At 36.0% G+C, this 12,979-nt stretch overlaps 1 protein-coding gene across 2 annotated transcripts in view; it reads right to left on the minus strand.

The window, feature by feature from the left end:
• The window catches only part of LOC107758886 (protein tweety homolog 3-like), a 33,960-nt gene extending 21,880 nt beyond the window's left edge, over positions 1–12,080 (minus strand). The window contains exons 1-3 of one of the 2 annotated variants that reach the window (XM_016576714.1): positions 11,783–12,080; positions 11,313–11,459; positions 1,763–1,932 (exon numbers count right to left, since the gene is read on the minus strand). In XM_016576714.1, coding sequence (XP_016432200.1) covers positions 1,763–1,932; positions 11,313–11,447 — 305 coding nt within the window. In that variant the 5' untranslated portion in view covers positions 11,448–11,459; positions 11,783–12,080. The remainder of the gene's footprint in view (positions 1–1,762; positions 1,933–11,312; positions 11,460–11,782) is intronic. The other variant, XM_016576715.1, reaches the window with a different exon arrangement.
• Positions 12,081–12,979: the final 899 nt, after the last annotated feature.

The raw sequence follows: 12,979 nt of genomic DNA on the forward strand, positions 1-12,979 counted from the left end.
AGCCTGATCTGACCACTCACCTCTCTCTATATTTAAAGAGATCTAACAGGAATGATTAGAGACATTTTCACCAGAGACCAAGTGTATACAACAGGCACTGCAGACAAACACTTCACTATTTACTAGCTTAGACAAATAGAAAAAAAAAGACATACAGTACCATGTGAATCTATAAAAACTGTTTAAAATGTTGAGGTTAATTGTCAAGGTCAGCTAAGGTAGTGTAACTGATTTATCAAAACTGACAAGAAAGCAGATGGAGGCTTGTTCACCTAACTATCACAGTCAAATGTGACAGCATGTGGATTGTGAAAGTGTCCTAACAGGACACATCCTGGACAATGAAAGGGTTAACCAAGCAAAGCGTGTGTGGGATGCTGCCAGTCAGTCACTGAGATACAGACAGGGATTATTACTAAAAATACAGATGAGGTAGCATCCATTCCACACTGCGCAAGGAGAAACACACACCTACTATTTCATATGAATCATGGCCAGCGGCGCTCATCAGCGTGCATTAGGCGTTTAATAAGCTGCCATATGTTACATGAATTATGTGTCATACAGCAATTACTTGAGAGCTCTTTAGTTTTTTTTTTATATTCTGTCATCATTTACTAACCCTCATGTCATTCCAAAACTGTATGACTTTCTTATTTCTGTGGAACATAAAAGAACAGAAATGTAGAAGAAATGAGAAATGTAGCATTACATCACTTGCTCACCAATGGATCCTCTGCAGTGAATGGGTGCCGTCAGAATGAGAGTCCAAACAGCTGATAAAAACATCACAATAATCCACAAGCAATCCATGAGACTTCAGCCCATCCTTTAACATCTTTTGAAGCAAAAAGCTGCGTGCTTGTAAGAAACAAATCCATCATGAAGGCTTTTCACTTCAAACCATTGCTTATGGCCTAAATTCAAGTCCACATTGCATAATAACATCCCCCATCCCATCTTGTCCTCTCACATCAAAATCCAACAACATACTTCGCTTAGATCGCTTGTGTTTGATCTGTGCATATTTCAAATTTTTCACTAGAGAATATATGGATTTTTTTTTTTTTTTTTTAGATTTATTTTTGGCATTTTTATTTTGATAGGACAGTATAGCAGTGACAGGAAGCGAAGTACGAGAGAGAGGGGGGCGGGATCGGGATAGGTCCACGAACCGGGACTCGAACTCGGGACGCCCGAAGCGCAACGGTACTATATGTCGGCGCACTGCCCACTAGGCTATTGGCACCGACGTATATGGATATTATTAATAGAGGACTCATATTTTAGCTGGAAGCAACTGTTTATTATTATATTGCTTTTATCAACTCTCATTCTGACGGCACCCATTCACTGCAGAGGATCCATTGGTGAGAAAGTGATGTAATGCTAAATTTCTCCAAATCTATTGCAATGTAAAAACAAACTCATCTACATCTTGGATGGCCTGAGGGTGAGTACATTTTCAGTAAAGTTTCATTTTTGGGGGAACTAGTCCTTTGAGATTAGTCAACTATGAGCTTCTATTTCAGATTTCTGCCTGTGTTGGCAGTGGACAGCAATAGAGCTCTCTAGGTTTAGGAACAGAGCCGAAATGTTCCCAACTGGATGGATTTCATTGACAGTTTTATTTGTGTGGAAGTTCAAAAGCGATGCCCAATTAACTGGAATTTATGATGTGTATTGCCACATTATATGTGTGTGGAGGCAGTGAGGTGATGAGTGTTTCATGTTTAAGTGTATAAGAATGCAAACCACGGACCTGCACACGAGCGTGGCGATGATCACGCACCAAGCGGTGCAGCAGCAGTCAGCGTTGGGCGAGTCCTGGTTCTTCCTGCGACGGCAGCATAGCCAAAAGGAGTAGAAGAGGAGGAAGAGGAGGTCAAGCGCCAAACACACCAACACTGCTGCACCTAGCAACAACACAGACTGAAGAGAAAGAAAGAGAGAGAGAGAGAGAAAGAAAGAATCATTTAGGATTCGTTGTTTTTAGTATAGCAGTAACTGAGCTGTGAACAATTAATACAATGAGGCCACTGAAAGCTGGTTCTTACAATCAAAATCTTTTGTTATTGTACAGTATCACATGTTGTCTTTATTTGTAATCTGGAGTAACATCGTTTTAGACTATTATGCTTGTGTGCGAGGAGCTATTCTAGATAGAAAATACACCCCTTTTAGATAAAATGGGAGTTACTTTTAGGAGTCCTGCATGTTTAATCCAGATCTACATCCACAAGCTCTTCAACTGAAGCAGATGTGTCATGAATGATCTAGATTTTTCTCCATATGCAGCAAATGTAGGTCAGGTTGTACATGGGAGACTTCTTTTGGTCTCAGAGCTGTGGAGTATAAGCTTAGAGGTTCTACTGTATGCAAATCTGCATAAACACACACACACACAACATGGTGCCAAGTACTAGGATATGATAATAAATCAACATCCCTTGTTAAGTCTCGGAACAACATTCCTATCAAAATCACAGTCGTTTTTTAACATACAAATATAGGGAATATTTAGATTCCTCTGGAATATCTTTGTTTAATGGGATATATAGGGGATGTCCTTTGTTTACCCAAGAAGCACATTGTTCTTGCAATACACTTTTTTTATATCAACTAAATTTGTATTGTATTTTTACATTTTATTTTCTGAAGTCAATGTGAGTGATGCTTGCTCATGCAAAACATTCTAGGTTGTTGCCAGGGCAAGGGTTGCTAATAGCTGGAATACACTACAAGACCTTTGCCCAGATTTACAGTCTGGACAAGATGACACTAGTTGCCAAAAATCAGAGCCAGTCTGCAGGTTCGAGTTGACCGATTTCATAGAAAATCCTCAGTTGTTATATTGTATGATTCCCATTTTTTCCCTATGTAAATATAAAGTCGGCAAGTGTATGATGCCTAAAGTTTTAAAATCTGTTTAGATTCCCCAAGTCTCTTATATTATTCTACCGCTAAAAATGGCCACAACAACAACAACACTTTTACTGTAAGACTATGTTATTATTTATTTTACATTTGATCTAATTAAAATATTTATTTTATCATCAATTAAGATTGTATCAAGAATTAAGGGCAAATTTAGCAAGCACCACAAATGACAAAAAAGCATAACTTTTAAAATTAGAGCAAATAGCAAAGCATGATGACTTTAAATTATTTAAAATTTGTTAATTATCATGATTCATATGTTCTAACTCATTCAAACATTCTAACGTAATGCTTAAAAACATATTGAAGAACATGCATTTCTTTGAACTTCTGGAATAACAAAATTAAATTTGTGGTTATTTCATTTATCTATATTGGCACTCCCAGTTTCTGTTAATCATAAAATAATATAATTCATACACACACACACTATTCATTCAGACGCCTCAAAAATGTTGATAACACCTCTGTTCTAAAAACCTTACTGAAAGACCTTACTGAGTTCAGGGTATAAAAGGAAATGCAGAATCACCAAACAGCTGATAATCACAAGCTCAGGTTTTTGAAATAGAGCAAGATCACCAATTTGTCCTCAAATGCCCAGAGTGACCCAGTCTGATATATGTACACCCCTGTGCTGACGCTCATCACAGCACGATCACCAGTGTCACTAAAACAGCAGCGACACGATGACATTCTCACCCTTAAAGTTCAACTTGCACACTCACTGTTATCTTGAGTGGGCTGAGATATTGTGTTATGGCTTAAAACTGGTGTCATGAGATTTTCACATTAATATCCATCCCTAGTCGTCTGAGATTGAGGGACCTGTGAGCAAGTTGATGTCAGCTTTTGTGTTGATGTGTCAAAGCTCATTTGAGTCAGTCACCAATGACAGCAACCGTTAAGAGATTAGAGAGGATTAATTATCAGCTCAAACACACACACACACACACACACACACACACACACAATTAGATTTCAAATCTCAATGAGGATACATCATAGACCTCTATAGTTTATATAAAACTAACCCAAGTTTACAAAGCTGAGATTTCGTGGACATGTGATGTAGTTTAGGCAACAGATTTATATGTGATCACAAAAGGAGACTACGCAGCAATCAACACCAAAGAGAAGAGACTAGACGAAAAAATCCAGGAGAAGTTGAGAATGGGGGAGGGAGTCTTAACTCTCAAATGTAATTATCTTATTACCAGCCCTCAGAGACACACAGAAAGGAAGAGACTGAGCTTAAGTTTGTATTGGGCTGACCCTATAGCAATAAAGAGCAGGATGGCAGGAAGTTGGCATTATCTAATTACAGGAATGCCTTAAAACCAAACCTGAATAGTTTATGAATGTGCGTGCAGAATATATAAATATTTTTTAAAGTCAAATTTGTTCTGTAATTATTTTCAAGCAGCAAAATTGGTAAATATAAGCGGATGTGCAATATTATCAACAACAAAACTTTCATGAAATTTCCCTTTGTGTCAGTCCCACAATCTATATCAGGTCTTGACAAATGCATAACATGTTTGTAAAACAAAGCAATTTTATGTACAATTAGTTTATTTTTGCACTTTAAAGTATACTTACAGTACTTTGTATTTATATTTACTTACTGGGATAGTTCACCCAAAGATGAAAACTACCCTCAAGCCATCCTAGGTGTACGCTCTTCCAAGCTTTAAAATGGCAGTGAATGGTGGTCAAGATTTTGAAGCAAAATAAAGTGCATCCATTCATTAAAGTACTCCACATGACTCTATTATCCATATTTAAAACTTTATAAACCATAATTTCTAGCTTCAGTTAACTGTCGTACTCGTTTTCACGAGAATGGCATTTCAGCAGATGATGATTAAAAAAAAATAATAATAATCAGTCGACCACTACTAAAATAAACTACTATACTAAATTAAATTTTGCTGTCTATCGAACAGATATAATACACTATTTTTTTTTTTTTTCTGATGTTTACTGTTCATTTTTTAGAAATATCAATAGCATTTGTATTAAAACTATATTCACTGAATGTAATAAAAAAAAATCGAGAATCGAATCGAGAGCTTGCGAATCGAAATCGAATCGAAACATCTGAATCGATACCCAGCCCTAGCAGTGTATTACATATGCACATAAAAACATATCTGTCAACAACTACTAAACTAAATTCAATTGTGCTTTCCATTGAACTGATACAATACACCATTTTTTTAAAAAATGTGGAACCCCAACTTCATCCAAACAGCAACGCCAGATCCTTTCATTAATGTGCATGTAAATCTTGCAGATCTTCATGTAGATCTTTAGGATCTGGTCAGTAACAACAGATTTTACTCAGTAATATGTTGTAGCACACACTACTATTGACAAAACCACACTTAAATCACCATATTACCCCCATCTGTACTGAGAGGATAATGGTTAAGTTAAAACAGTAATCAGTTGTTTAAGCGCAATGGCTTTTTCCTCTCAGCTCAGTGTTTGTGTCATTAGTCCGTGTGTTTGTGTGTGTGTACAGCGCAGTGTTCTGGTGTAAATCGTTTCATCGCCACTACTCGTGACTTCCTGCCAGCTGGGCCCCTTTCCTGCCCAATATGCTTTTAATTATTCCAACATTCCCTGCTGAGAAAAAAAACTGATGTTCAGTACGGTCACACTGTATATCTGTTATTCAAGAAACTTTTGAAAAGTAAAAAAAAAAAAACACACAGTGGCACAGTGGTTAACCAGAAAAAGTAATGCCGAAAAGGTTGCCGACCCCTATTGGCTTGATTAAAATAATGGTTAAAAAAATTAAATAAAACATTTCAGCGCATGCATATAAATGTTGAGATCCTTGAATATAAAATAAACATGATTTACATAATGATTTACATAATATTTAAATATATCATTTATGTTTTTTTGTTGTTGTTTTTTTTAATGAAATGCAATGAATGTTAGTGAGAACCAGTGTTGTTTTGGACCCCAATGATTTTCACTGTATGGACAAAAATATTTTTGGGTAAATTATCCCTTCAACAGTATTCCCAGAAGTCCCTGTGGCTACGCTATTCTGTTGTTGTGAAACGGTCCTAAATATTTAGTTAAATTCTAATGTTTATATCCATGTTCTCAATTAAGTTACACAGATTGTAAAAAGTTGTGTTATTTGTTGTATTAAAGGGGTCATATGATGCGATTTCATTTTTTCCTTTCTCTTTGGAGTGTTACAAGCTCTTGGTGCATAAAGAAGATCTGTAAATTTGCAAAGACTAAAGTCTCAAATCCAAAGAGATATCCGCTTTAATTTAACTCCCAAACGAAGCTCTCGAAGTCAAGCGAATTACATACACTTTGTGAACCAATTTGACTGATTCATTCAAAAGAACCGATTCAAAAGAACAAATCATTAGTAAATCAGACAATCACTATTATCTTCTCAAAAGAAAGACATAAGGACACCCAGTGTGGTTGTGGATGAGGTCCATGTGGCATTAAAGTACAGAGAAAAGAGGAGGACAAAGTGCTGACATGTTTTGGCAGCTACTGGTGGGCCAGATCCAGACAAACTATTGTGCTGAGTGCCCTGAGTTCCAAGCGAACCCTCCACCGCACAGATGTTTTCTATCCAAAAGTGCATATGTATGTCTTCTTCTCGGTGCCAGGATGTAAGCACAGTTTTGAGGGTGGTTGAGGCCTTGGGGGCTGAATATTGCTGAAATTGCACTGGCTATGTGTTCATATGGGAGCATGTGTGCCATCTTTGTCCCATTTAAAAGCAAGTAGAGCTGGACTGCTGCTTCAGTTGAAAAATCTGTTTACAAAGGTGTCTGTTTGAAAAGACACTTTATATTCCAGCTAAAACTTTAACTATTTTATATAGCATTTTAAAATTATTGTATAGTTATTTAACATTCAGTTTTTATGACCTCGGCTCGTATTAATAAGGGCTGGAAATGGGGGGGAACGCGGGGGGATGGAGTTCCAGTTCCAACTGGAACCGTGATTTTTGCCGAAAATCGAATCCTCTTATTATAGCAAACAGAGTAATAAAAGAGATGTAATTAAGAATTTTATTGTACAGTGTAGAGAGCTTCACTGATTACAACGGAAGTTTGTGAGGTCGCAATGAACTAAGATGAGTGACAGCATTTTAATGATTATAAAGGGAGTTCGCAAATGTGATATTGATTTTATAAAACAGTTAATAAACAATAAGTTAATATTAAGTGACTTAAATTCATGCCACCTCTGAGCCTCATTAAACATTCTGTAAATATACCTAAATGCCACCTTTGTGTTTCACCTCTGTAGTGCAAGGATTAATTTTATTGATACTGATTTTATTTGATTGGTATCTCATGCTTCCTGATTGTGTCTTATTATTCTAATTGAATCTATTGTTATAATAAAAAAAAAAATTAAACGTTTATAAATATAATTGCACAGGGTGCCTTTGATCTTGATATCGGAAAAAAAATGGTTTAGAGGAAACTAGACTTGTGCCGGTATTCGGTAATGCGATATATCACGGTAATGAATATGCACGATATTGTTATCGTGGGCACTTCTAAATACCGTGAATAATTATATATTACAAATTATTCCTAATTTTGAATGAATTTTAAGAATACTTTTCCCATCAACTGGTCAAAATGCACAACACCGCCGTATGCTGCATGAAAGATGCGTGCATTGCTTTATTGCATTTAAATGTACAGTTATTTTTGTTATAAGAAAAATTTTATTAAACCTGTTATACTGTATTATGACAGCACTTTTTTAAACTAAATTTCAATATCGTGATAATACCGCATACCGTGATAAAAGCATTAGCAATTAATCGCAACATGAAAATTTGATACCGGCATATCCCTAGAGGAAACATGAAATAGGTTTAATGTTATTATAGATTATAAAGGTTTTTATAATTAAATAAATCTGAAAGGTCATCTAAATGTTACCCCAAGTGAATTCTGGCCATTTCCACCACTGACAGATTATGTAGAATATTTGTACTTTTATTTCTTTTCACATTGCAGGACTATTTATGTGAATTGCAAAAAAGTAAAAAAGTAAAAAGTGCCTTTTTTTACCTGACACTCCTCATTATTCTATAATATATACACATTTACAGTTCAAAAGCTTGGGGTCTTTTTTTTTACAATAATAAATAAGATATATAATATCTTAGATATATTAATAAGTAAATATATTAAAATAGAAAACAGTTCATTTAAACTGTAATAATATTTCACAATATTACCGTTTTCACTGTATTTTTGATCAAATAAATGTAGCCTTGGTGAGCATTCCATTGTACTGGCATAGTAGTGTCTGTGTGAATGAGTGCAGAGTCAGACCCCAATATGTCCCAGCATGCATATATGAGAGTGTGAGAATGAGAGCGAGGGGGTACCAGCATAAAGACTATGTGTCCATTTGACAAAAGGATGCCTGCAAAGCACTCTGGGATGCATTAGGGATTAAACCCCATTTTCAGAGAAGCCCACAGAAAGGGGTGCATTCATCTTTTATTTAAAAGAGAATAACAACACCCAGCCCCCTCCTCTTCCTCTCCTCACCCTCCCTCACTCTCTTCCCTTCTGCTCTGCCAGACCAGACAGACCCAAGGGCTTGTCATGACCTCATCTCATACAGATTTACCCCCACATACCCCGTGGCTTTCCTGTGACCTAGGATCCAACAAGCCAACCAACTAGGCCAAGCTCATCTCCAAGCATAAACCAGGCCTTATTGACACATAAGCACACCGGTTTCAGTTGAATGCAATCACTTATAATATGTCTCTTGACCTTGGAAAACTATTCACAACAAAAATGAATGCCGAGAGCTTTTGAAATCTTATCCAACCGAATCTGCTGTAATTAATGAGCTGATGTCTCTAAATGAACTCAAATTAACGATAGCAGTATTGTATTACACTCATCTGATCTCTCCACACCACAATGTTTGAACATGGGAGATCAATTTCTATTACCGCAGCCTTGAGTTTCATTCATCGCAATGTTCTTTTTTGGAAACAAGTGACTGTTGTTGGCCATTTTTACCATACAGCATTGGAGAGCTCTGGATGTGGTCAGTGACCGCTATAGCTAGTGAGCAAAGGCAACCATGGCTGCAATTTCACACAGCTGGATGCCATTTCCTACTGGTCCTCTGGAGAATGGCTTCTTTGACAAAATAGTCTTATTTTATGAAGTGGATAGTAAACAGCACTTCTTGACATATGAACTTAAAAAGTGTCTCCATGGCCGTCATCTCTGTCTGAAACTCCAAAACTTAAAACAGTGAGAAAATTTTTTAATAAAAATACCGTGGCAGCACCATGGTACAATAATGGTGTCAGCTGGTAATACCAGTGCTGGGCAATGTATAGAATATCCACAAAACATTTATGATTAGTTTATTAAAGTTTGCATTAAATGAAAATTCAATCTACCTATTTTTGAAATGCGTTTTATTGATCTTACTGCATACAATTCATTCATGCATGTGTTTTATTTTTTCATTTTCTTTTGAACTTGTGCTTTTTTTTTAATCAAAATATCCTAACTCCAATCTTTGAATAAAATTATAGACTTCTCTCTGGTGATGTAAGCCACATTCCTCCAATCATCTAGACTGTTTAAAACCAACCCCTGTTTATACTTCAGCTTCATTTGTGACTGTAAAAAGTACAATTAAGCAACTTTCACAATGATTTTAATGTTCTTTTTGTTTGGCCATTAAGTTTCCTAGATACTGTTTTTTCAAACTAGTATTGTCATTGTCTCGCAGGTATGAGTGTTGAAATGCTTTAAAAGCATTAGCATTAATTTTTTATTCAAATGTAAGCAGTAAAATTGCATTAAAGTTGGTAAACTCGGTTCATTTCCATGAATCACTTCAAACTGTCTATTTCAATTAAATGATTCATGAATTCTTAAACCGATTCATTTGATTCATCGCTCCAAAATGCTGCGGAATTCTCTGCATTTTATAAAAACTAAATGCAAGTAAATACTGCCTTGTTATACTGGTGCACATTATAAAAAGAAAATTATGAAATATCATTTTCAAACATGCCTTTATTATTTTAAACTCGATTTGCATGTACATTTTGGATCTACCTGGCAACAATGGCTGTTTGGTTGAAATTATAGTTAAAAAATATAATAATAACAAAGAAAAAAGTAAAAAATAAATATTAATTCAATAATAATAAATAAAAAATATCACCCTTTTAAGGTATTTCATAGGATTAACAACATAAATATTGAAAATATAAGGTTAAAAACAGATCATTTATTAAGCTACATTGCCTCAACCAAATACTGAATCATTTCCATATTAACATGCTACAGAGCTTACATAAGCTTTAAAGAACATTCAAAATACAATAGTGCTAAGCCTAAGAAACATGTTTATACCATTCTGATAGTGTGATGTAATGCTGACACAATACACAACACCAATGCACAGAGCAGACCTGCTTAGACAATGTTAAAACATCTAATTGGATGTTTACACCAAGAACCATACTGACAGACAGGTTGCTTTTCCAATTTTAGGCAGCATTCCCTTAATGATGCTGCAAGCCTGCAACTGAGATACAACAGCAATCCTGGATGCCTCTGCATGGAGAAATGCATTATATATGCAAAGGCACATAATGTCTCTTACAGTGTGTTGTTATCCATTTCTGTGGGTGGGTAAATACACAAATCTCCACACGGCTCCTAAGCATAACATCATTTCTGGACAGTAACTGCTCATTGATTGGACAGTCTGTTCTCGTGTGCAACATGAGGAGCTTGGTGTGATGGTGAAGTCATTAAAACTGATTACAAATCAATGCCACTCTTTAGGTGTAAAAAAAAAAATAATAATAATAAAAAAAACGTCCCAGCTTGACCAGCATGGATTTTCTGGATAGTTTAGGCTGCTTAGTACTAATGAAGCTACTGGGTCAACAGTACTACTAACCAACAAAAAAAGAAAAAGAAAAGAAAAGAAAAAAGGTTGTTGTTTATACCGTTTTAAATTGACAGGTACCGTCAGACCGCATTATCATTGACTATTCTAGGACAGCTCACCAATGTATTATCAAAATGGTGCATGTATTCCACATTTTGTGTTTGTTATTCATAATTATCATCATTTAGCTGTCAACTTATGGAATATGTGACACTCTGAATGCTATAACTCACCAACTAGTATCTCAAAACCTTAACTAGTTGTCACACTGCAGTAAAAACCTTCAGAGGGTGACGTCATGCTGGAGAACATCCTTTGATGTTGCCGCTCCGCAAGCACAGATCGATCTCGATGTTGGCTCGGATTTCCAAATCACGTAGCACTTGAACTCGACCTACCTTTTGATATTCCGAGTCCTCCGGGCGGAAATCGCTGCTGGTCAGCTGAAACTGTAGGTTGAAGTGCGGGAGGCGATGGAAAAGGTTAACCCACCACGGCGGAGAATAATTCACCACTGCAGCCATAGTGTTCATGCAGATCCGTGACTGTAAAATACACAACGATGCATTCAGCCGCCAATTCCAGACTTGAGCTGCTTCATCACGTCGCATTGCATCAAATGCCTTTAAAGTGTCTCTTTACACGCTGCTTCCAGTGAAGCAGGGGTTAAAATCTGCACCAAAAAGACCCTCAAGCCAACAAATGGGCAGTTTTGTCCTGGAATTTTGTTGCCAACACACATGTAGTTCTCAATTAGATCATGTATATATTCTTAAATCTAATAATAATTTACATGCATTGTTTATATAATAGGATTGAAACTGCAATCCGTTCATGCAGGCTTTTGTTATCAAGAACCCATCCTTACCCGTTATCAGCCTAAACCATAGCTCCAGCAAAAACCTGCGAGGATCTCAACAGACAAATGGCTCCTGCTCTTCGATGTTTTGGTCGAAAAGCAGCAGCAGCAGCAGGTTTCTCTGTGCTCAGCAGTCAGCGTGCACCGAGTCGCTTGTCCAACGCAGCCCTTGCGTCACTGCCGTCTGCATGTTATCCAGCGAATGCGATGCACTGGAACTGGAGGAAGAGCTTTAAACGCCTTTGATGTCCATTACCGCTTTTGTTTTTAAGGTGGTCCCGCTCCGCTTTCTTCTAGTAGACGCGTGTGATTAGCGCTTGTGCATTTCTGTCGCGTTAAAATTGAGGTGTTTAAATTAACCCGTTTAATCCCACCGGTCACAATAGTGACCGTAAAAAAGGTTTTCATTTATAAAGCTCTAAAAACCTTACTGACTGATGTTGTAGTGCACTTCCTGCAAATATGGAAAAAAATAAAGGGTCTCAATGAAATCAGTGTTGCCAACTAATTTTCAGGGGAAGTTGCTAAAGGAAGATTGATTTGTTGCTAAAAGTTGCTAAATGACGCGATGTCATTGCGCGGTGACGTCATTGCATAATCACGATGCAAAATTGTGTCACTGCATCAATACTCAGAAAGAAAAAAAAACATGTAAATATGTTAATTTCGATGTGTTTATAAAATAATATAAATGCATAATATAATATTAAAATATAAATAACTAATTTTAAATACAACATTGAATTATTAAACACTTTCACATTTTTTAACAATTACAATTTAAGTTTATTTTTATTAGCTAGTAAACTAGTAAAACTTCTCATTCTGAACAATTATAGATTTAAGCAGTGTATTAGTAGTTCGTATGCTACACTCTAAGAAAAGTCTGTAAAAATAGGGCAAAATCTATTAATATGAAGGAATTTTCCGTAATTATTATTCACACGTTTTTTTTACCTACATTTTAAATTACGCATTGTATTTTGTGTTTTCAGGTTATGGATAATGTCCTGGAAAATTACTAAATTTTTCATTTTTCTAGATATTTTTCTTGATCAACTGATCAACAATCTCAAGTACAAGCTACTAACAAGGTGTATCATAAATGAACAATTATTCAATTATTATTATTATTAAATTAAACAATTGCTAATAGCAGCCAACTTAATTCATGTGAATTGTGTACTGCTAGGCACCTTTGGTTTC

Source organism: Sinocyclocheilus rhinocerous, unplaced genomic scaffold (assembly GCF_001515625.1).
Source record: "Sinocyclocheilus rhinocerous isolate Xijiao unplaced genomic scaffold, SAMN03320098_v1.1 scaffold1435, whole genome shotgun sequence".
Taxonomy (NCBI): Eukaryota; Metazoa; Chordata; class Actinopteri; order Cypriniformes; family Cyprinidae; genus Sinocyclocheilus; species Sinocyclocheilus rhinocerous.